At 45.3% G+C, this 25,222-nt stretch overlaps 2 protein-coding genes across 5 annotated transcripts in view; one reads left to right on the top strand and one right to left on the bottom strand.

Annotated features, from left to right (window-relative positions):
• NCLN (nicalin) overlaps positions 1-13,045 on the top strand; it is a 42,457-nt gene extending 29,412 nt beyond the window's left edge. For 2 of the 4 annotated variants that reach the window (XM_078670002.1, XM_078670004.1), the window contains 6 exons: positions 3,298-3,385; positions 3,473-3,511; positions 7,932-8,095; positions 9,405-9,458; positions 9,637-9,715; positions 12,363-13,045. In XM_078670002.1, the coding sequence (XP_078526128.1) occupies positions 3,298-3,385; positions 3,473-3,511; positions 7,932-8,095; positions 9,405-9,458; positions 9,637-9,715; positions 12,363-12,422 (484 nt within the window). In that variant the 3' untranslated portion in view covers positions 12,423-13,045. Of the gene's footprint in view, positions 1-3,297; positions 3,386-3,472; positions 3,533-7,931; positions 8,096-9,404; positions 9,459-9,636; positions 9,716-12,362 lie in introns of all 4 variants that reach the window. The other 2 variants (XM_078670001.1, XM_078670003.1) reach the window with 1 other exon arrangement.
• The window catches only part of LOC144799799 (mast cell protease 1A-like), a 328,485-nt gene that overhangs the window by 248,325 nt on the left and 54,938 nt on the right, over positions 1-25,222 (bottom strand). The gene's annotated exons all lie outside the window — the stretch shown is intronic.

The following is a 25,222-nucleotide window of genomic DNA, read 5'->3' as shown; positions in this document are numbered from 1 at the left end:
CCCTCTCCATCTTGTATGAAACTTCACACAGTGGAAATAGGATACCGCATGAGAGGGCTTACTCAAGCAATCATCCAAGGCTAGAAGAGCGCTAGCCTCCTACTGGAGTCACAGGCACATCTGACTCCTCCACCAGCCTCATGATTACTCCCAGCGAGGATTTCAATCTGCAGGTGACGCTCCTGGGAGTTCCAGGGCCTCTAGTTCTACTACAGAGAAGAGTGCTAAAATCGTCGCTAATGCACGTTTGCGAGCCGCCGCAGCTGAAGAGCGTAAGAGAAATCATCGCCCAGCTGCCGCTGAGCGCTCGCAAACCAAAAATCAACGCATCACGACATCACAGTGCGGGCGTCATGCGTCCGCCATTTTCATCGCATCGCTCCCTCGCGGAGCCCCATTTTCTTTAATCGCAACAAGATCGCACACGCAACGGGGTCAGAGCATCATCCTCCCTCGTGGCAAGGATTCTATGCATCGCTGGCCTAGCTTGAAGAAGTCTGTATCTTTGTTCCGCACGCATCGCAGCCCGGTGCATCATCCTCCCTTGCGGCAAGGATTCAACGCATCGCCGGCCTCGCGTGAGGAAAATCATCGCTACAGCCCCTGTGTGACATTTTGGTTGTTTTGCTACAAAATCCAGGTACTTTGTAAGTAAAGGGGTCGCAGAGATCACTGCCTTGAACTGAACTTGCACAATTTTAACTATTTTTCCATCATCTCAAGAGTATCCCTAGTTTACAGTGTTGTGGCTTTTTATCGTCATTGGTCATGTGTTAAGTCTATATATAAAGATACGTATTTTTTATAACTACTTGTGTGGTGTCTTTGTAGTGTTCTTCACTGTGTTGCTGTGTATGATCATAAATGCTTTACACACTGCCTCTGAGATAAGCCTAGCTGCTTGTGCTAAGTTACCACAGGGGTTATCAAAGGGTGTAGCCCCCTTACTCTGACTTAGGAAGAAGGGTCCCTACATCCTACTATAAATGCTGACGTTTGTCATGCGGTTTGGCTAGTTGGTTTTGTATGTGGTCCGTGGTGGTCTCTAGCTCTGTGTAGCAGGCCTCTCTTAATATGCCCAAGATTTTATGTAGGAGTCCCTCAACTGTAGAAGTCAAAGAAAGACTGTCTTGGAACAGTCATAGAGAGAAAGGAAGGGCTTAGTACATTGAACTGAGCCACAACTGTTGTGAGGGGATGGTGTATGTTATATCACAGTGAAGTGGTGGGTTGTGCATCAACGTCAGAGTTACTCTGTGGTGTGGCATAAAAGAATGGTATGCTAAATAGTGGTATCGGCTAAATGCTGGTGTTGACAAGACCGGAATATGCAATAAACATGTATAATCTGCAGCTACGGAAAAGAAGTAAGGTGTACATACAACATTGCAAGAAATCTAGGCAATGAAGAGCTTAACAGTGTTGCATTTTTTGTGTCGTATTGGATAGGCAAGAAAAAGCAAGAGAACCAATATTTTTCTTTCCAAAGATTATTATAGTTCTGCACAACATTATAATTGTGGCATATAAGAATATAAAATGTTATGAGGCTATTCATATTGCTCTCGGGCTCTACTTCATGTCTGGACAAAGTTACATATAGGTGATGATACAATGTGATATGGTATTTATAAACACAAACAAAATGCCTATGCATCTTTGAGTCCGTTAGTGACCGCATTGAGGACGAGTAATGATCCAATAACTCGATCGTTGACACGGCTCAAGTTCTGGATTCCCACCTCTGAGGGTTTTTATACAGTTTCATTTGCCTTAAGCGAAGTTGCTTGGGCACAGTTTAATGTAGACTACGTAGAGCTGATCCAGTCCTTGGTTGGAGTGGTTGGCGAGTCATTGTACTTAAAGTGTTTTGTTGAGTTGCGGTTTGCAAGTGGAATAGTGGTAACGTGTGAAAGTCATGGGGTTTCGTGACTTTAAAGAATATATGGTTGGGCCTGCCTAGATTCAGGAGGAAATGGATTATTTTGTAGATGTTGACCTGTACTGCCGGTCATGGCAGAAAGTTTTATTACTGTATTCGAGATGCTCGATTTGTTGTTAATAGTAAGCCAGCATTTCCATAAACTTTAAGATATTGATGGCCCGCATGGATTTGGTCACAGAACATATGTGTATTTGTTACTTGCAGTTTTATTGCTAAGGAGGGCTTGTGTACGTTATTTGTGTGCGTGCGTGGTTAGTAGACCCACTTCTATCTAGCTAGTCAGTTTTTCAGTATAATAGTTTCCCATGACAGGTTTTTCTGTAATATTTCTTGCACACTTTTTTGGTTAGTTGTCTTCGTGCTTCCGAAGTGTTGTAGTTGGTAGTGAAGATGACAGTACGTGGACCTTTATTGCCTTCCTTGATGGTCTTATTCCAGGGATTGTTGCTGAGGAGCAAAAATGTAGGTTGAGCCGAAGATCCTGGTCCTTACTTTTTCTTGTTTTGTGAATCAGACCCTTTGTATGTGCAATAATATAATGTTCCCAAAGACCAGGATAATTTTTCAGCTTTTAGAGTGAAAACCCTGAATACCCGAGACCTTAAAGAGGTTTCAGTCATAACTCAGACTTTTGTCTTCAATAGAAATGGTGCCAGTGAAGCAATGCCAGCTAAATAAAATGTGCTATTCACGTTTGAAGCAGAATAGTAAAGCCTCTGGGTGTATCTTCAAGCTGTTGACCTGACTTCCTTTGCTTATGAATGTTGTGAACTAGTGATATCTGAACGCCTATTTGCCGCTGAGTAAAGTGTCACCCCAGATCTGTCTTGATCTTAGTCTGCTCTGTATACATGGTGTGATCTTTCCTGAAATGGCTGAGAGTAGATCTGTTGGTCATTTATCTGAGGAAAGCCTGTCTGCTTTCACAGTTTGCCGGAATTCCACAGTAAAGCACTTCTGGACATAGTGTCACATGTCTGGTGGATCCGCTAGTTCTGGGGCAAAGACCTCAAATCTACCATGCAAATTTTGGCAGACCTCCAGCCCCTCTCACACAAGAATGGATATCTCCAATGTTGTAACAATCTGAGATTAAATCCAGGGAAACCTATGAAATGAACATTTTGTTTTTAGTGTGAGTTTCACATAGGTGCTTGCTTCCAGTTCACTCCAATCTGCAGTTTTCAATTACTTTGCAGTTGGCCTGCTTATTCAACTCCAAGGTATTATCATAATTACCACCTTCACATAAATTGTTCAATGGGGTGACTTTTAGAAAATGCTCCATTAGTAATCCCTTCTTTTGTTCTCCTTGTGGTTATGGTGAAAGTTTGCCTCCCTTCTTTTTACAGGTCACGAGTGAACATATCTGTATTAACCCGCAACACCAGGATCATAGCAGAGGCTCTGACCAGGGTGATCTATAATCTCACAGGAAAGGTAAGTGGGCAGTTCTCCTCTACTGTTCTAAAGTCCGAATATCCTACCCTGGCCATTTTGCAATAATCCCTTCTCCTCTCTTTCTAGGGGGCCCCTGAACAACTGCAGATTTTCACTGAGCAGATGGTAAGAACTGGAGAGCAGAGGGTGTGTATTGTCTTTGCACAGGGTACTCAACTGACCAGCTTGTGAGGAATGATGTAGCTACAATACATGAGCTTGGGTTTAATATGAGAATGCAGATTCCACTCCAGGCTAGCCATGTAATTCTCTTAGCTCCAATTCCACTGATAACCTGCTGAGAACTCTAGATACTGTGGAAAAGGCTAGTGTACTTTTTACCAGCCCTTCTTGGGGTTTTGCTTTCTTCTTCCACCTGTATGCTGAGATTGAACCCCTACTGCTGCATTGCTTTATCACTGGTGCTAGGACTTGTTGCATCTTTATTTCCACTGTTCAGATGCTGACATGCATGTAGCTTTCCCGGTCTGTTTTATGAGCTACCTACTGTTCCAAAGAGACGATTGTACTTCACCCCACTGATGATCCGTGTTCATTCAGAAGGTGAAGTCTACAGCCTCATGTTGCTCTGTGTGGTGTGCTCTAAACATTTAGCTTGTCACTGACCGTGAGGTTTTGTGCCTCTGGCTATTCAGAAGAAGCTACGGATAGGTAAAATTGTTCTCAGACTGGCATATAACAAATACCTGTTTTCCACTGGTGTGCTGTACCCACAGCAAAATACATAGTTCTTGCAGTGGCTGCTGCACTTAGGTTGATTCAGGACTGTCTCTCTCCTCTCTTAGACAGTTTCTAACAGTAGGTAGCTGCAGTCTGATTGCAGCTTTCCTGAGGCTCACAATATTGCCTCACTCCTCTCTTGTCGTTGAGTGCTTGGGATGCGTAGAAAGATGAGAGCAGACTTGTGGGGAACAAACAGAGATGGAGTGAACCCAATCACTTTCTGACACTTGTGTGTGGGGCAGGCAAGATTTGTGGTCTTTGAAAGCCACGTCTCATCCTTGAACATGAAATAATTATTTTTTTATTAGATTGAATCAAATTATACATTCCGCTTTTGTGAAAAGTAGCAAAAAGGTATAAACGCAAAATATGATCTTGCTCATTCACATTACAAGCGTCCACACTAGATGACCATTGCCCACAAATCTGAGAATGACAACATGCATTTGACATGACTATGATGATCAAATTCACAATCATTTTATAGCATGAAATATCCTTTTTTATGTAACATTCCTAAATGATGAACCGCTGATTCTGCAGCGATAGCCACCTATATTCTACCCTAAATGATGGGTCTTGGCAGCACACAGTTTTTTCTCTCAGAAAATGTTTTCTGCACCCTGTTAATATTCTCATTGTAACATCATACCATTGACCTCATAGCTTTACAGAATCTGCCACCAGCCTAGAAAAATAATTAAAATGTTATTAGACAGCAGGTCTAGTAACTTGAATAATCTACTTGACCCATTTGTAATGTACCTGACCCGTAAACTGGTCTCAAATTTTGTGATCCAAGGCAAATATTTTATTTTATGGAGTTTCCTTTTTCTTTTATTTTCACATATAAGAGGACATTCAAATATGCATTTTAGCATTTCTACTGTAATAAGCTTATTTTACATTTTGATTTACTGGTCTAAACGTTTGCTCTATGTATAATAAGAATCAAGCTCGCATATAGGGTGTACTTATGACCCTTGACTTGCCTCTTAATTCACTAATAGGATTATCAGGGAGTATATTTCTCAGTTCATGTTTAAAAACTCACTTTTAATAAAAAAAAGTATTACTAAAGCTTTGTGTGATAGTGCACTGTCATTTAAAGACAGCACACTTTCCACTGAAATGGCCACACTCTTTCCCACCAACATGCAGTGTTACTTGAAAAGCTACATAGGGTGCGAACAATTTTTGGAAATTGGATTTCAGTAAAAATATTTGATTTGCACATCAAGTAAAGTGTTCTGATTTGTTTTCATCCTATAAAAAAAAATGTATTCACACAAATACAAAAATGTTCCTACCTACTGAAATATATTTTGAAATGTTTGTACAGTTCACTTATTAGGTATTTCAATATTAGAAAAAAAGCCTGGCATCTTACAACCTTTCAATTCACATGCTTTGCACAGCACTACTGTCACACAGTTCACTTTACAAAATCCTTTAACTTCACAGTCGGAGAAAGAAAAGTAAATTTAGGAATACTAACTGACTTTTCACCTCTGTCTGAATGCAGAGCAAATGTAGCATAGAAATGGTATTGGTTAACACCCTGCAGTCCGTGAAAAATGTGCGATTCTTGGTGCTAACCCATCCTGCTCGAAGCAGGGTATTGCCATCCTCGTGGTGTAGGGGAAAGGCTTGCATGGCTGTTAATAACTCCAGCTGTGCTTTGGTTCTGTTAAGCAAGGCTGACCAGCTCCGAGGATTAGCCAGAGAGGTTTTTAATGGTGCTGTAAAGTGCTTCAAAAGACAGTGCAGTTTTTCTTTGTTGCAGTCCGTTTTTAGGTGTACTCCTTGACCTGTCTGTCCTCCAGACTGACCATACTTACACTCTCCATGAGATGTTGAACAGGGTTCTCTTCTTTGAAGAATGAATGTGCTACTAGTTTGTAGTTGAAGGCAGTGCTGTTGCACATGCCACCATTATTCAAGCATATTCAAGGCACTTCAGTGCCAGTTGAAGTTTTCGTTAACCTTGGGTGGGATTGTTGGGAAGAAGCTTCTGCTCTGCGTTCACATTGTCTTCCCTGCTTTGAGAGTTTTCTCTTTTATTTGGAATGCCGCTGGGATGTAGGTCGATGTCGACTTTCACAGGGTTCGTTTTCGTTTCTCTTACTGTACCTGTTTGCATTGCTTATGGTTTACTTCATTTTTACTTTCACTGTTTAACTCTTGATTAATGTCAGCCTTTTGGTTTCTCTTTTGACTTATTGACATACCCTTCTTCTTGCTTGCTGTTCTGTATGCTTTCAGTGTATTACTTTGCATATTTTTAAGGTCCTCTCTTCTATGTGCTTTACTCTGGTGGTAACTTTTAACCTGTGCACAAGGCTTTTTTTAACCTATTTTTAACTGTGGTGGTTATTGTTGTGGCCCAGGCCTTGATTCTTAATGCACTGTGATAGGTTTAGTCCCTAGTCTTAAGCGCCAGATGCTGGTCTTGTGTGCTTAAGACCCACTTTTTATTGTATATTTTTTTGGCACCCTAATTTAGATCATACTTTTGAGACCTCCAAAACGGGGACTATAGATTTGCCAATTAAAACAATTTGAAATACAAATGTACTCTTATTTCAGGGTATACGTGTGCTATTGTAAATCTTGATAGCAGAACGTATGACTTTTTATACCCTGCTTTCAGAAACAAATGCACTCTTTAAACCCTGAAGTCAGGGTATTTATTACACAGATGCGCCCCGAATGTCATGTATATTTCCTTCATTACGCCCTGATTTGCTGTGATGTCATTTCGTTGCAATATGTTTCATATAAACCATTTCAAAGAAAGCATTTAAGTAAAAAGCAAAATACAGCTTTTTGTTGAAATCAGGATGGCAATGAGTAGCAGGTTCAGTTAAGGTAGGTCAACGCTAGAGTAAATGTTCGACTCCAGGATAGCCATGGATTGGAGCTTAGGTTAAGGTCAGGGATAGGGCTTTCATTAGGATTAGGGTTATGTTTGGGTCAAGGAGAGGTACGGTTTGCAGTTTTGGTTAAGGTCTGAGATCTGGACACATTTAGGGCAGGGGGAGAGTCTGGATAAAATCATAGCTACAGGTGGCATACGAGGCTGTTTAGTTTTGGGTAAGCATCAGCCATAGTGCTTTGTTGCAGTCATTGTTACAGTTAGTGGGAAGGTTGGGGCCATACTTGGTGCAATGTAAGACTGAATTGGTTATAAACTGTGTTGGAGTAAGGAACACAGTTTGGCAAGATGAGGAGTGCAGCCATGGTTCAGATAACTAGATTACGGTTAGTCTTTGTGCTAAGATCAAAGTTTTAGGCAGGACTCTATCAGGTATAGTGTTGGGTTTTCGGGAACAAAACTATTTTGAATGTTCAAAGAGCATTTTGGACGAATGAATAAGGGGAATATTTCAATGAAAGTAGATACTATTTTTCAGTGAAAACATTTCCAATCAAGTGATCTTAACTCCAGCCTCCATTATAGTCCAACAAGTACAGAAAATGCAAAATCTCTCATTGAAATGATTTTAATGAAATATTTTCCAGGATGGTATTTCTCTGAAATGAATAGAGCAAATGGCATAGACCACTCGGTTCAGAGTGTGTGTACTCTGTGGTCGTTCAATTTAAAGCGCTCTTTAGATCCAACATAAATATAGGGGTATTTATGAGAGCCTGGATCCAGGATATAAATTGCGTGCATGAGATTTTAATTTAGTTTAGATATGCTCTGAATATCTTGACATATGTTTACCTGTGAAAAGAGTTTAAACCCCACTCTCTCCTCCTTTGATCGCCCCCTTTAATCCCAACTTTTTTGTAGAAAATCCAGCAGGAACAGTTGGACTCGGTTATGCACTGGCTCACGAGTCAGCCCCGCGCTGCGCAACTGGTGGACAAGGACAGCACGTTCTTCAACACTCTGGAGTACTACATGAGCCGCTACTTGAAAGATGTCAAGCTGCACCATGTGAAGGCGGATAAGCGGTAATGAAAGCTTGGCCCAAGGGTTTTATGTCGAGTAGCTCGCAGTAACATTGTGTTCACCTACGGATTATGCATGTTCTCTCCAAACCAGTTAAGGCGTAACTAAGGCATGGCTTAAGGGTTTTATGTCCACTAACTCGCAGTAACATTAGGTTCTATTGATTATGCATGTGTCCTCTGTGCCAGATAAGTGGTAACAAAGGCTGGGCTGCAGGGTTATGTATCAACTAGCTCATCATAACATCCGGTACAGCTGCGGCCATGCACTCGCATATTTTGTGACAGGAGCTCATGTTGTATTCAGGTGAGCTGGTATTTGCCTATTGTAGCAGGAGCCAGAGCAGTGGCAGCTTTGCCTTACTTTAAAAGTATGTGTCACATGTGGCTCTCAGACTTATGCATTGTTTTTAGTTACTCAAGTCCTGTTTTATTAAGACTGAAGTTGATGCTTCAACGTTCCGATTAGTGTTTGATTAGAAGGAAAAGTAACCCAACCTATGCTTTATTTGGGGGATTTATTTTTTATTCCACCTTCTAAGTGGGATATGCCTTCAAACTGTTGCTGCTTTGTGCTGTCCATCCAGACTGAAACAGCATCTGCCTCCCATCAGCATGTCTATATCTCTGACCTTTCCTAGAAAGAATTGTAAGCAGGCTTTATATTTTTATCTGTGATGTCCTCACAGGCCAAATACCACTTTAGCTTGCAAACTGCTAGTTAAGTTTTGGTATTGAGGCTTGTTATTTTGCACCTGAAGGTTTATTTGTCCATTTCATCCTCTTGGAATATCCATCAGATAGACCATATTTTTTGTGAGAGTAGTGAGTCTACCCACTCTCCTCTGCCCAGCATAGCCGGTATGTTCCTGAATCCATTCCTGCAGTGCTCTTACATTTTGTGCCAAAAGATAAAAGCCAACTGATCCCAGTGAAGTTCAGGTATACACATGTGGAGCAATTAATCTTTTTTATGCAGGACCAGCCGATCTAGAACCTGTTGTAGGCGGTGCACCCTGGCAAAAGTTACAAAATATTAACAGCCCAATTCACAAATGCTATTTTATGGTTGAGATAATCCCGTCTGGAATGCCACAGACCGGGAAAACCTTTTTAGGCATGCTCTTCCCTCATTGTTTGCTAGGCCCTACTGGCAACAAAGTTTGCGAACCCGTTATTTAAGAAAGTTGAACACTGAGTGTCTGCATGTAATGGGGATTGAACTTGCTAGGCGCGTGGGTTAAGAGGAGCAAAGGTGGGTAGGTCTGCCACTGTTGTGACAAGTTCTTCAGAGCCCGATTCTCTCTTTCAGTGATCCAGAGTTCGTCTTTTACGACCAGCTGAAGCAGACAATGAACGCCTATAGGTAAGTTCTGTACCTTATTTTTTTAACTTTTTTAAATTACTTTAAGTAATGTGTTCTTTTAACTGTCTGAACCGCAGTCTCTAAATTTTGCCTAATCCTATTTTTCTATGGCCTTTTTTTGTGGATTTCTGTTTTACCAAAATCAGTTCATAGGTGATTTTGCTTTTCCCCCCTCCAGAGTGAAGCCTGCAGTCTTTGATCTCCTTCTGGCTCTCTGCATAGCTGCATATCTGGGAGTAACCTATCTTGCAGTCCAGGTGAGCAAGTGTAGGAGCAAACCATAGACCGCTTGTGGAAGCCATTAGCTTTTCTCAAATAGACTAATGTGACATTTATTCGAATTTTTCATTTAGATTTTTCTTATTATTCACTTTCACAGAATAAAAAAAACTTTACATACATTTCCTTGTAGGTTAATGATCTGGGCCTGATTCACAAAGGTAGACTTACACTTTAGAGTAACTTGACTTTTTTTTAATATAAAATATTCCTAGTCCCTTCTTGTCTTTGTGCTGAGACTAAAATCCATCGACGGCAGCTTAACCAGTGTGGGAGAAATATGCAAAATTGTAAGAACTGCTTGAAACTAGTTTCAGAACTGGCCCGTTGGAAGCCATAAACGATGGTCTGAAAATGTAGAATAAATATGGGGTACTGGTCCAGGAATTCCTCAGCGAACATTGCCCTGGTAATACCCTGGAGTGTGTTGGAGAAGGAGCTTTGTGATCTTGAGCTGGTGTCCTTCAGCCATTGTCCTGTCCATGTTGGGGGACGCAACTTGGAGTCTAAGGAACGTGGCTGTTGAGGAACTGCTGTGAGTGGGGTCCCTGCCCTTCCTGTGGAGAGAAGTGCTGAAGAGCTCTCTGTAAATATAAACTGTGTGCGTGAGATCGTAGCCCCGTTCCTTGGAAGAGAAAGGAGCTCACTAGAGCCCTGGTCAGCTGAAAACTGTACTCTGATCCACAATAGCAGAAACCGCGCTGCAAAACATAGTGGTGAGCCTGTGTGCATTCAGTGTGCACCTGGCTGCTCTCCTCTGTGCCTAGTGTGTGCTTGGCCCTTCTACCTAGCCTATGGGTGCTCTGTGGTGTCAACAGGACGGTTTCAAGCATTTCATACCTCAAGAATGAGCTGTTCTTTGCTCAGTGCTGCGACTACACCTGTGGATGGAAGATTCTGCTGTTCTGAAGAACTGTAGGAGCCCACAGGTTTCCTTGACAACTCACTAAAGTGTGTAGCACTTAGAAACCAAAACTGCGGTCCGTGGTTTTCCCATTTACCAAACGTCCAAGTACGAAGCTGCAAATGCGCCTTTGTGCTGTGAACTTCGCCTCGATCATCACTGCGACATATGGATCCTGCACGTGCTCAAAAGGAAAGGGCTTCTCTCCTATGGACTCTCGCCTCATCTGACGTGGGGCCTCCTCTTTGAACTAACTCCCGGGTGGTCTGTCCTTATTAGGGTGGAGCTCAAATGGGCCTGTGGCAGCTGCTGAACGCCATAGCACCTGACTCCAGAGGCGCCTCCCTCGAAGATTGTTGAGCCTGCATATACGTCCAGCCAATAAAACAGCAGCTCTAATCTAAGTTATACCAGAACCCATTACCTCATCAGCTCTTGCTTCATCCATCCATCCATCCATTCTTCCTTCCGTCCCGGAGGAGGTATATTGTTAGCTTCCCCCTAGATGCAGTGCTTTGCTGCTGCTCACACACAGGACACATGTTGCAGTCTTGCAGTATTTGTATGTATGCCTGCACATGTAGGCCTGTAAGCGATTAGCCCAAATGTTGGAGAAATAATATTTGCATATTTGACACATCTAGCAACCAAGTAAATTAGAAGTAGAAAGTGAGGAGCATCTCCCTGCTCTGAGAGTCAGCCATGAAGAGGAATGGGATACACAGTGGAGTAGTAGCATAGGCTATTAGTTTGCCTCTCTCTGAGATGGAGCGAGTGATTCCCCCTCTGCTCCTGGAGTTGCAGTGCTGCATCACTTGCTGGTATCACTCCCACTATGCATGAAGGGCCCGGCCCGTTTGTTAAAGCCATCTACGGCCGCGGATCTTGATAGAGCGATTTTTACTGTACTAAGATGTCTCCAATAGTGTCTGCGGTAATGCGATTTGAACTGTGTGCCACAAGCTAGAGCATAATAAAATAAGGTTCCATTGCACTCCATACTGGGCCCTTTAATGGTATGACCGTGATGCATAATTGCCAGTCTTTATGATAAAGATTTAAAGCTTGTGCTGGGGGCTTGGCCTTTGAAAGTGGTTTATCTTAAAGTTGTATGTAGGGAAATGGATTTAATATTTGTGAAGATCATTGGCCCTTGTAAATGGAGTTGATGGAAGCCTTGTAAATGAGGATTAATATTCTGATGGATGCCTGAGCACACGAATTGTGTAGGAATTTGACATGTTGCAGGTGGTGAGGCCATGTGATTGTTTTAATATGTGTGATGTGTACTGAACTGTTAATGCACACACTGTAAGAAAAAAGTTTGAGGAAACGTCTTATTACCTGGAGTGCTGTTTTGATGATGTGGTGTTTAGTAATGAGCAAAGGTAGGTAGATTCAAGAACATGAATGAGTGCAAATATTGTGAGCATTTATCTGTTAAGAAAACCAAACCCGAACAAGAGCTATGTTTTGACAGTTATAACTGGTGAAAAATGGCCTTGTGGGTTCTCACTGCCTTTTTCGCAACTGCATTCTCTTCCTTTACCTTCAACTATTAAAGCATCTCCTTTCCCCTTCTTTGATTTAAATTTCAGGTCTAGGTAGATTGTCTCGTAGAATGAAGTATATCCAGCCCGCTTGCAATAAAAGTTGTAAATAGACTGGCAGAATAGTGTGCAGAAGTGTGACGGTATCTCTTTCTTTCTCCTCCTGTTTAGAATTTTGGTCTTCTTTACAAGTCTGTGCAGAGGCTATCAATTCGACCAAAACAGCAGTAGCCACATATTTCCTCCTTCTCCCAGCTCTGTGACTCGAACTGTTTTTCCAAGGGGCCTGAAGAAGTCCAAATCCGAGAGATTGAGGAGTGCTGCTGAGTCTGGGTGGCATCTTTCCGAAGACAATGTAGAAAGCAAGGAGAAGAAAGGTTGAGCCAGTCGCCTTTTTTAATGGCTTCCCTCATCATTGCATTACGGCATGGAAGATTGAGGCTCTGAATTATTAAAGGCTCATCGCCAACAAAACTACAAACTTGCATAATCTGGGCTTCCTCAGTATCAGATATGTTTTTTGAAGAGAAGTCGGAGTCATTTTCCATTTTATTGTGCCATACTTCTTAGTTCTACGTAGTCATCCATCGCCATTCATTTCCACTGAACCTCATGTTTCTGTTGGAAGCGACTCCTCAAGGTGTAGGTATCCTACATCATCTTTGTGTGCTATGATCAAAATGTCAGGGATTTCTTTTTTTATGTTTTTAATTACTGCACTGACTTTGTTTGTTGCCTCCCCTTTTCTTACTCGGAAGCGATAAATGCTGTGTGTCAGGGACGGGGGGAATTTTGAGATAAAGATTATAAATCCAACTTCCCCAGGAAAAATAAAATATTATTTAAGACCATAAGAATGAAAAGGCTTGTGTTTTTCTTTCACAATAGTTGAGGGTGAACCGAGGTGGCGACCTCTAGGAAGCTGTGCACAGGGCCAATTAAAAACTGAACAATAGAGGCATCTTGATTAGGGGTGGTAAATGAACTGAATTACACCTCTCAGCCCACTGCAGGTGCCTTCCACCTCAAATGCCAAATCCATCTTAGATGCAGGAGTCGCTATGCCCCCATCTTTCCAAAATCAAATCGGAGTTCTCTTTTAAAAAAAAAAAAAATATATTATTGTACAAGCTTGAAAATATGACAGAAAGGCAACAGCATGACAATTAAACATGGCTGAAAATTATAGTTGTTACATACTTATCCAAGGGTAGGCAAGAAGAGAAGAAGAAAGGAAACGAGTAAAAAAAAACATCTGAGAAAGGAAGAGGTGAGTGGGTCATACAAAGCTCGTATACCATATCAGAGCAAATTGATAAACTAAAAACAAAGGTCTATACAAATAAATGTTAATTTGTCAGCCATTCAACGAATGGAGCCCAGATTGTCTGACCCAACTCCCGCCTCCTCCTACCCCCTCAGAAAAACAGCTGATTCTAAATTATGGAGAGCAAGGATCCTCGCTCTCAAATTTACAAAGGTGGGGGCATCTGGACTGATCCATTCTGAGGTTATGCAAAGGCGTATTAATGACATAGCAATGCATAACAGAGCAGAGGCATACCTTGTACCCACATACTGGCAGTACGACTCACAGCCCATTATTACTAACTCGGGGGATAAGACAGCCGGAATGTTAAGACTTGAGTTGATAAATAATTGGACATCTTGGAAAAATGAACCCAGTTTGGGGCAAGAGAAGAAGATATGCACATCGTTAGCTGCTGCCAAAGCACACCTTGGGCAGCTATGGCCCCCTCTACCGCCCCATTTAGAGATTTTAGCCGGGGTGTAGTAAAGATCGAATAGGGCCATGTAACTTTGGGATCGCAGACTGCCGGAGATTAGCACAGTACTAGATAATTCTAAAGCATGCGTGATATCCAAACCGGCCTTACCTAACTTATTCTCCCATTTAGTATTCTGAGTGGATAGATCGTCTGGGAGAACAGAGAGTAGATTTTGATATAGCATCCCAATTCGAGACCTCCTCAAAATCAATTCCATGAGTGTAATCTTATCAAATAGGGTGGCAACTTGATGCATCAATTCATCTAAATAGCTTTGGACCTGTAGATACTTAAAGAATTCATGTGTATCAAAGCCAAACTTATCCTTAAGGAGTGAAAAGGAAGCCATTTTGCCCTTCGAGGTTAGGTCCCCTAGAACTGTTATTCCATGCAGCCTCCACCTAAATGTAGTCTGATCTTGGAAGACAGAGGGCAACAATCTGGCTGCCGCAAAAGGTGTATAATAATTAATGCTGGGAATTAGCCATTTCTGGCGAAATTTCCTCCACACTGAGTACATTGATGTAATAACCTTAAACTTGGTCTTTTTGTAGTAGCTAGGTTCAAGAACCAACAGTAATATCCCCTTAGCATCATCGCCTAAACCGATCTCAAAAATAGAGGGTCTACAGAAGGGTGGGAGTATCGCCCTACCCCCGAACAGCGGCAAAGCGTAGTGCTGAAGAAGAGCTGACCAATTATAGAGTACCAAATTTGGCACGGACCTCCCACCCCTATCCAGGTGCATCCACTTTGCCACTCTTCGAGGCTGACGATAGCCCCAGTGAAATCTGTTACAGCATCTTTCCGCCCGAGCAAGTCTTGACTGAGCAAATTCAAGGGGGATAGCTCTACATATAAATAAAAACTTTGGTAAGATCAGCATTGTTAAAACATTCCTTCTCCCATACAGAGATAGACGCAAATTATCTAATCTTACCAAAGTGGAACTAACCGAGTTAATGATGGGTGAGATATTCAAATCTGGAATATTGTCAACTGCAGCTGTGATTTTTATCCCTAAATACATCGCATATTGAACCACTGGTGCTTCGGAGGGGCCCATAGCGGTTGATTGGATAACCTGAGTTTTCTGGACATTGAGCTTATAGCCAGAAAACTGGCCGTACTGTTAAGCTAGGTTCTTAATAGCTGAGAATGAGGAGGAAACGTCACTAGTTAATACTATAATATCGTCGGCGTATGCCAGAGCCTTATACTCAAACACATTGACCCTAACTGTAGATATATTCAGAGAGGATTCAATTTTGCTTATAAAAGGATCAATACAGAGAGCGAACAGCAGGGGCGAGCAGGGGCAACCCTGCCTGGTGCCCCTGCTGATATCAAACGATCTTGAGACCGATCCTGATATAGACAGAGTGGCTTCTGGAGCAATGTAGAGTGACTGTAATGCTTGAATAAATCCTGGGCAGAACCGCTTCCAGTGAAGGACTTTCCATAAAAACGCCCAGGCAACCCTGTCGAACGCCTATTCGGCGTCCCAACAGAATCGCACCAAGAGGAGATTTTGTAGCTTGGGCCCAGTCTAAAAGTGCAATAACGCGCCAGACATGGTCCGCCCTGTCCCTGCCAGGAATGAAGCCATGTTGGCGTATTGAAACTAGTGGGGAAATCACCAAAGCTAATCTAGTGGCCAAAATTTTTGCATATATTTTGCTGTCCGTGTTGATCAGCGATATCGGGCGGAATGATGAAGGGTCTAGCTCCGGCTTATCTTTCTTTTTAAAAAGAATTATAGTGGTGTGACGCCATGAGTCTGGTATATGACCTAGCTGAGCTTCTCTTAAGTATTTTTTAAAAATCCGCCGGAATCTGACCGAAACACACTGTAAAATTCCTAAGGGATGGAATCAGGACCAGCCGCTTTGCCATTAGCTAATGAATTGATTGCTGATTCGACCTCCTCCCACTCAATTGGTGCGGCAAGAGCAGCATTCTGCTGATCCGCAACATGTAAGGTGTTAAGATCATGTACGAAGGCCCCAAACTCATGATCTAAATTGAGATCCCTAGCTTCCTCTGTATATAGAGAACGATAAAACTGAAAAAAAACAGCTAAGACCCCTTCAGATGTATCCTGGATATGGCCCTGAGAGTCCTGAATCTTGAGCATGCGATTGGCCAGACTGCGCTGCTGAAGGCGCTTGGCCAGGACCCTGCCTCATTTTTCGCCAAACTCTAACATCATCGAGCGAAATTGCAGATACTTTGCAGCAAGGTCCTGGTCTAAAAACTCCAGCAGGGAAGCCCTAATTCGGGCAACCTGTAACTGACTTTGAACTATGTCCCTGCCCTCCTTAATTGCACATGTGAGTTGGACCTCTGCAAGTCGTAATTCATCAATGCGCCCATTAGTTAGATCTTGTATATTCCTCTGGCGGAAAGATGAAAAACTCTTCATTTCACCACGGATTGCTGCCTTTAGTGTATCCCAAAAAATGTTGCTTGAGGCTGACCCCCTATTAATATTTAAAAATTCGACTATCCAGGTCCTCATAAGATCTAAATACGGTTGCTCTGATAGCAGTTTATGCTCAAAAGTCCAGACCCTTGGGACCCTCGCTATGCGACTTAGGGTACAGCCAAAAATTATAGGATTATGTTCTGATATTATCCTGGATGAGATCGAAATAGAGGTAGAGTCTGCCAATTGGTCAGATAAAAAATAAAATCTAGGCGAACCATTTTTTTGTGGGGAGCAGATAAATATGTAAAGCCATCAAGATTTTTACAATGATGGGACCAAAGATCAATCAGACAGTGTTCCTGAATCGAGGCTTGCAGAGCTCTGAATACTCTAGGTTTCTTACCCAAGTAATTTTGACCCCCCAATAGATTAAAATCAGCTGGCAAATTGATGTTGAAATTCCCGCAAAAACAAATGGGATGTGGCCAGAGAGCCAATTCTACATTCAGATTGTGTAGGACTGCAGGATCGTCCAAATTTGAACAATATATAGTACAGTCAGTGTTCTACCATTAATTAATAGCTTGGCCATTGCCCATCTCCCCCCGCTAACCTGGCTAGTTCTCAGACATGATCCCAGTCCTCGTCTTAATAAAATTGCCACCCCTCTAATCATTGAGGTCTGCTTGTAAAAGGGGGACACTACCAACCAGAATATAAGATCCTTAAGTATTGCCCGGCGGTGTCGCCTCTTAAACCCACAAGGAAGTTAAACTACTGAAGAGGCAGGCGCTGGAGACTGGAAGGCAGGAAACAAGGTTTTTTATTCTCTCCGGAGGAGAACACAGCAAAACAGACAGCAGGTATCGTTCTGAGGTGCTCTACTCGCATCTCTGAGGCCTGGCCTCTTATACACAAGTTAATCACTTTATTGCATGAAACACATTCTCGTTAATACTTTGATGTACGAAAAGGCATCCTCGGAATCTCCCCTTCAGGTCCGTTCCCACACATAGTTACAGTTGAGGTCCCCACCCCGGTCACAATAGGTGGTGATCATCGCACAGTTGGATATTCCGCCGATTCACGGAATGTGTGGGGTTCGATCGGATCTCATGGGGTGGGGGCTTTGATCAACTCGGGGGTCCTTTGATGAGGGAAGCTTCCTACTGTACTGGGGGGTAATAAACAGTATCCGCAGAGCCAGGTGGCGGCCTAGGAGCGGGGAAGACAGACGGGCACACAGGAAAAGGGGGTTTGCATCAAAAGGACCTGGGATCATGGAAGGGAAGAAGGGAGGTGTTGCGCTGGGAACAGGATGGGATTCCGAGGCCGGGCTGCGCTGGAGAGGGGTTTATGACCCGAGACATGTGAGGGCGAGGGGGTTGTCAGCATGCGGGGGGGGGGGGTGGCCGTGAGGCTAGGAGAGGGAGAGAGACGCGCTGGTTATCAGGAAAGGGCAGGGAAGCCATGGTCTTCAAAATGGCGGCTGTTTACGCGCACGAAAAAGGTTCGAGAAGAGCAAGAGGGCGCCGATAATGTTCACGGTTTTAGCCTAACTTTCAACAGTCCTCCCTTTTCAACATATCTAGCCAACTTGCTTACTCAATGTCAATTTTCATCAAATTCCTAACCTCGGTATCGTATAATGCTCTCATGTGTTCGTTTCCAAAGTCCACAGTTTTGGGGAAAATACAACTTGCACATAAAGAACACAAAGGTGGCAGACATTGAATTCCTAAGCATAGACCACATATTACGACCACAGGAATCAGGATAATGGCGAGCAGTCTCCAGCCCCAGTTCTTAACGGAGTCCCAGAACCAACCACCAAGCGACCATTCTTCTTGTTCTTGGTGGACTTCCGAAGAGAGTCTGTGAAGATGTTCAATGGCTTTGTACACTGATGGTGAGTTGTCTGGTATATATGTACAACAGCTGGACCCAATAATGCGGCATGCTCCTCCACGGTCCGCCAGAACCACGTCTAGAACAAGGCGGTTCTGGAGAGCCACCAGACGGACCGCTTGGAGCTCGGCAGTGTTGTTAGCAAAGATACCAGCTGTGATGTTCATAGTTGTCTCAACTGCCTGAGTCAGGTGTCGGATGGCACGGCTGTTTGCCATCGGGCCCCAGAGGGGGACGAGTCCTTTCATGGCATCGAGGAACTGTGCTCCTGTTGAGTCGGCTTGTTCGATGTCTTTGGCTCGTTTTTGTCTATGGTGATTCGCTGGGGCCACATAAGTCGGAGGTAGGATGAAGGAGATGAAACAAGTGCCCCCCCAGCCTTTGGGGAGCCAGGTGTAGGCCTTGGTGCCGCAGACGAAATACATGTTTGGTGATGCCACAAAGGAAGGTGGATCAGTGGAATCCAAAGTTCTGGTAAAACGGCAGGCGCTGCGACCCACCAGCTGTGTCCCAAGTCCTTCTACGCACATGTGGCCTGTGACGTTGATGACCGACAAGGCCACAGTCAGAGTGGCCGCCGTTCGTTTCCGCAGATAGGAGAAGGTGGGTCTGGTTGGATTGTTGAACACCTGTATTTCGATCCGTTCTTTAGCCGGGATGTCCATTTGGATTGAATCGTTGGAGGTCTGCGGGCAGAAGTGTATCTTCGTTTTGTTTCGTCGGACCCCGTGGGAGAAATGCGTTATGGTTCTGCCTGAGGTGGCATTGTCCTTATAGCTTTCTTGTAGGAGGATCAGCCAAGCAAGGCAGGAGCCGTGAACAGAGAAGGGTGAAGGGATGAATGGTATTGAATGTCCAGTGGCATGGGGCAGCAACCCACAGATCCAGCAGTTGGTGGCATTGGTGGCAAGATTGTGTTGGTGAAGCAGCTGCACGAAAGAGTTATTCCAAAATTCCTTTCGCCTCTCTCTTAGTTGAGGAGAGAGCGAAATTAGATAATGTTCCTTCATGGTTGTAGGCTGAGCAGTGGTTAGGAATGTTTCGCGAGCAGGTGCATGCTCTTCCATAATCCAGAGCGCGGTCATGAGGAGAAAGCCGAAGAGGATTACGATGAAGAGTGCAATTGTCTTTGAGCTATGGAGTCTGTCTGTTCTCGGAGTTCTGTAGTGGGTATTTCCTGCTGTCTCCGTCGGCTTCTTATTTGGCGCTTCCATCATCTTCTTATCTGGCGCTTCCATCATCTTCGTCTTCAAGGTGCTCGGTAGTGGGCAGGACCACAGACTTAGTTTAGCTTCTCTCCAGGTAACCCTTGGTAGTTTGGGTCACCGTTCTGAGATCCTTTAACCTAGTCCGTGGCCTACTTGGCCGAAGCTCCCTCCTTTCGACGCAGGAAATACCCTTCTCGAGATGGTACAGTGGGGTCAGGATGTTTTGAAAGTTCAAGTGTCTCTGTGTCAGGATAGCAGTTCAACGATGGTCGGTCCTGGTTCAGGAGCTCTTCTTGGGTGTTGACGTTGTCTGTCGTGGCCAGGGCTGAGGAGACCTTTTTGCAGTGATGGGCGTGCAGCCAGTGCTTCTTCCCCTCCACTCGAAGTGCGGTCCGAGTGGTGATCAGCACTTGCCAGGGGCCCGTCCACCGGGGTTCCAAACTCTTTGATCGCTGAAAATTCCGGATCAACACGAAGTCCCCCGGCTGGATGGCGTGACCCGGACCCCTGGAAGCATCGGGGATGGCCTGCTGCACCTGCTGATGAAGGACAGACAGAGTTTCAGTCAATTTATACAGATAATCAGACATTAGGACGTCCGGAACGTCATGAATGGAAGTTGGTTTCGGGGCAGACCAGACGCTCATGGGTCGACCGAAGACAACTTCATAAGGAGTTAAGTGATGTCGGGTGGGGGTAGAGCGCATCGATAGCAATGCCAGTGGGAGGGCGTCTGGCCATTTCAGGCCCGTGGTAGCCACTATTTTGGCCAGTTTAAGCTTTAGTGTGGCATTGTGTCGTTCGACAAGCCCAGCAGATTGGGGGTGGAAGACTGCGTGGAATTTTTGTTTAATACCCAACCCATTTAGGATGAGCTGGATAACTTTGGCTATGAAGTGGGGACCATTATCACTCCATAAAACACGACAGAGGCCATAACGGGGGAAAAACTCCTTTAACAGAACCTTTGCAGTGGCCATAGCGGTGTTGTCACGGGTTGGATATGCTTCCACCCACTTGCTAAATGCGCACACCACAACAAGTACATATTTCAGGCCTTGGCATCTGTCTAGCTGGATGTAGTCCATCTGCAGGACTTCAAATGGGTGGTTTGGGACCCCAAATCCCCCCCGGGGTACTACAGTTCCTTTCCCGGGGTTGTGTTGCAGGCATATTAAGCATTGCTGGACCAGGCGTTTGGCGGAATCTGGGATCTTATCATTGTGCCAAACCCTGGAGACAAGTTCGATCATGGGGGCTGATCCTATGTGGGCAGGGGAGTGTGCCATGGTCAGTATGGGAATCAGGTATGAATCAGGTAGCAACCATTTGTTTGTGTCTTTTGTCCGCCAGCAGCCTTCATCGTCTTTTAATCCCACCCGTGTCCATTCAGTCAACTCGTGTTGTGTGCTAGCTGTTTGAATGTCCCTGATAGTGTCTCCAGCGTCAGTCCATTTTTCCGCTTGTGACCTGGTTATGTACATATGTGTCGTCGTCCTATTTTCAGCTGTCGTTCGGGCAGTGATGTCGGCTAGTGCATTTCCCTGTCCAATAATGTCTGTTACCTTCTTGTGTGCCTGACATTTGATGACGGCAAGCTTGTTGGGGAGAAGGACAGCTTCGATTAAGGCGGAGACTAGATCCCCGTGCAAAATGGGTGTGCCGTGCGAGGTCAGGAATCCCCTTTCCCTCCAAAGGAGCCCAAAATGGTGAACCACCCCGAAGGCATACTGGCTGTCGGTGTAAATGTTCGTTGTGGTTCCTGTTGCCAGGATGCAGGCTCGTGTCAAAGCAATCAGTTCCGCTGCCTGGGCAGATCGCTGGGTGATGCGGGCTGTTTCTACTACGGTTCGAGCTGTGGTGACTGCATAGGCAGCGGAAGGGGTACCGTCGGAGAGTTTGATGCAAGAACCGTCCACCCACAGCTCCCCGTCGGGGTCAGGGAAAGCCGTGTCTCTGAGGTCAACCCTACTCCTGGTTTGTTCGTCCGTAAGAGTCACGCAGTCATGCGCAGGGTGCACATTGGGATCGTTCTCTGGCAAGGGTAACAGAGTTGCCGGGTTCAGTGTGGTGCATCTTTTCAGGGTGATATGGGGGGGCAAGCAAAGTCAGTTCGTATCCAGTCAGTCGTGCGCTCGTCAGATGTTGCGTCTTGGTTTGGTTCAGGAGGGTGTCGACTGCATGGGGTACCAGTACCGTGAGGGAATTCGAGAGTACAATCCCCTCACTCTGTCGGATAGAGATTGCAGCAGCAGCTACAGCTCGAAGGCAGGCAGGCAAGGCTCTGGCGACAGGGTCAAGAGTGGCAGAGAAGTAAGCGCACGGTCGTTGCTTAGGGCCGATGGCCTGGGTCAGGACAGATAAAGCGCACCCCTCCCTTTCGTGAGTGTAAAGGGAGAAGGGCTTTTTGTAATCAGGGGTACCTAGGACGGGGGCTGAGCAAAGGGCATCTCGTAGTTCCGTGAAGGTTTGACACTCAGGGGTCCACGGGAGTGGGAAAGGGACGTCTTTGTTTAGCAGAGAAAGCAGTGGTTTTACAACGAGGCTGAAGTTTGGTAACCATTGTCGGCAGAAGGAGGTGAGGCCTAATAGGGAGCGAACCTGCTTCTGGGTCTTAGGGACAGGGGTATCTAGAATGGTTTGGATTCGATCAGGAGTGAGTTTTCTTCCATCTTTGGACAAAAGGTGGCCTAGGTAAGTGACCTGGGGTAGGCAGAATTGCAACTTCTTCTTGGAGACCTTGTGGCCATTTTCCGCAAAGGAAGTGCAAGAGTTGAATGGTGGCGGTAACCGCTAGAGGGGTGGTGTCGGCTGCCAAAAGGATGTCATCGACATATTGTACCAACACCACTCCGTCGGGTAACTGGACTTGGTCTAGCTGTCTTTTGAGGGCCTGGCTGTAGATGCTAGGGCTTTCCGTGTAGCCCTGGGGCGCTCGGCAAAACCTATATGAGCGGGCTTTTAGGGTAAAGCCGAAGAGATATCGGCTGTCTGGGTGGATGGGGATGGAAAAGAATGCGTTCTTGAGGTCGATGATGGTAAAGGTGGTGGCAGTAGAAGGAATCAAGGTCAGGATGGTGGTGATGTCTGAGACCACAGGGTACTGGGGTACCACCACTTTGTTGATCTCTCGGAGGTCGATGATAAAACGGTATGCTTTCTCATCTCCCTCTCCCTGCTTCTTGATAATGGGCAAGATAGGGCTGTTGCAAATGTTGCTAACCACTTCCTCTACCACTCCTGCGTCTATCAGTGACTGGATAATCATTACCAATGCCTTCTCGCCCTCTGGCGATATCCGATATTGTGGGAGTTTTGGGAGTGTTACGTCTGGTCGGACAGTAATGTGTACTGGGTCAATTAACATACGCCCTACGTCCGAATCCGCTTTGGCCCACAGATACGGAGGCAGAGTGTCAAGCAGGGATGCGTCGGTGATGGAAAACATGTGTTGGGGAGAGCAATGTCTAAGCAGAACGGGGTTGTCGTAAAGAAACACTCGAACTCCATCTTGAGAACACCTGATCGTCGCTCGGAAGTGTTTCAGTAAGTCAAGTCCCATAATGGCGTCAGGGCTATTGGAGGAGAGCAAGAACGTGGTGTCAGCGGTGTTGTTTTCTACGTCAAAGAGAATCGGGGCAGACAAAGGGTTGGTGGAGGGCGTTCCATCGAAACCTGTCGATGTTATGAGTGAGCCAGACAAGGGTGCCCTTGGAATCAGTCGTTTAGATAACGCACTACGTGTTGCGCCAGTGTCTACCAGAAATGGAGACTTGGTACCCAGGACCTTAGCAGTGACGTAAGGGCCCTGCTGGTCAACATAGAGCTCGACTGGATCCCTCCCTTGCCCTTGGCTGTCCTATGCGAAGTTGTGGGTGTCTTCATAGTCAGATTGTTGATATTGGTTCTGCCTGGGTCGATCGAACGTATTTGGTCTGCCTGATCTGTCGTTAGTCGCGTCATTTGGGGGCCCTCGCTGTTGTCCCTTAGGTCTCGGTCCGTTTGCTACGTCCCTGGGGTCTTTGTTTCTGATCATTTCCAGAAGAACTGGGCACTGGGATTTCCAATGGCCAGTCCCTTTGCAGAAAGCGCACTGGTTCTCTCTAAGGTCTGTGCGTCCACTGTAGGAAGTCAGAGTGCGGTCCTGGGGAAATGTAGTCTTAGGGACGTTCGTCTGGTAGTTTCCCCGATATTGGTCTCGTCCTATAGTCACCCCTTGCAGTTTGGCAATCATCACCCTCTCCTTTAAGTCCTTCTTCTTTTTCTCTGTTGCCCTATCGTTTTCATTTTTCTGATGCTCATAATATTGGGCCATTTGGAGAATCGCTGTAGGTTTGGAGGCTGCCCAACTACTCTCGCTGGCCTGTAGTTTCTGGGAGATCTCCGATGACAGGCCCTTGACATAATTCTGGACAAACAGATGGTGTCCGGTTGCAGTGGTCATGTCCTGGCCGCTGTAATCGGAGAACACCGTTTCAAACCGGGAGAAGTATTCCGATACATCCTCCTGGGGTTTCTGGCGACAGGCTGTTACTATCGGCCAGTCCACTTTCTTTTCTGGGATCAAGGTTTTTAATTTCTCTACGATTTTATCTGGAAGGTCTAGAATGGATTTCAAAGGCTTTTGTCCTGGTCCCCGTTGTTTATCCAGGTCATTGAGTTGTGACCAGGTTTGTCCAAACAGCTCAAGGTGGTCGACTTTCCGGATTTGCTTCCACACATCAGCTGGTAGACATAACCCGAAGAACAAGTCGATGTCAGCCAGGGTCATAATCGTTGAGCCCAGGGCTGTACCCAATTCAGTATAGAAGGCAGTGGGGTTTTTACGTAGGTCGGGTAGAGATTTCCGGAATGTCAGAATCTCTTGCCGGTCCCATGGCTGGTAGACCCAGTTGTACACTACCCTTCCCTTCGCATCTTGGTTGTTTGCATCATCGTGAGTCCCTGTACCTCGGGGAGGAACCCAGTAAGGGGCAGCCTCTCGTATCGGCATCATGGTGTTAGATTGCTCGGTTGGTGGTTTGGTCACTACGGAGGTCGCGGATTTAGCTCCCGGCTCTCGTTCAGTGAGGTGGCGGAAAACCTCAAGCGTACGCGTAAGGAGGTCCGACACATCACACTCGCCCTCATCCCCGATATCGACCTTCCGGTACAGAGTCGTTAGGCTCCCGGGACCGTTGTCTCGATATCGGTCCTCGTATGCATTCAAGACATAACACAGTCGTACGGTAAAATGTCGTCTGTGACTCCCTGTATACGAGCTGAACATATCCGTGATGTACTCTTCATCATCCTTCCTTTCTACCAGTGTCCTTGCTATTTTGTCGATCCCCGCTCGCTCATCTTTGCTTAGTCTGCTTGTTCTTGCAGGGCCAGCCCCTCGAGTCTCATGGTCGTCTAACGTTGTTGTTGATGCGGTTTTTAATACAAGGGGTTCGGCTGGCACAGAGGCCATTGGGGCCGAAGCTGTGGCGGTACCTTCGTTTGTACCTGGGGGTGGCGCGTGCTGCGCTAAGGATTGGGAAGGGGCATATGGAGGGGGCATGTAGATGATAGGAGGACCTAACAGCAGGTCCTCGTTGGCTCGTTGTTTCGAGGGTAAATCAGGGTAGAGCATGGAGGGAGTTCTAACCGGACACTGGCTTGGTGTTTCCATTTCTAGTTTCTGTTTAGCTTTCTCTCTTTCCTTTATCT

The sequence above is a fragment of the Lissotriton helveticus genome, chromosome 12 (assembly GCF_964261635.1).
Source record: "Lissotriton helveticus chromosome 12, aLisHel1.1, whole genome shotgun sequence".
NCBI lineage: Eukaryota > Metazoa > Chordata > Amphibia > Caudata > Salamandridae > Lissotriton > Lissotriton helveticus.
This window is presented reverse-complemented; position numbering and strand designations above follow the sequence as displayed.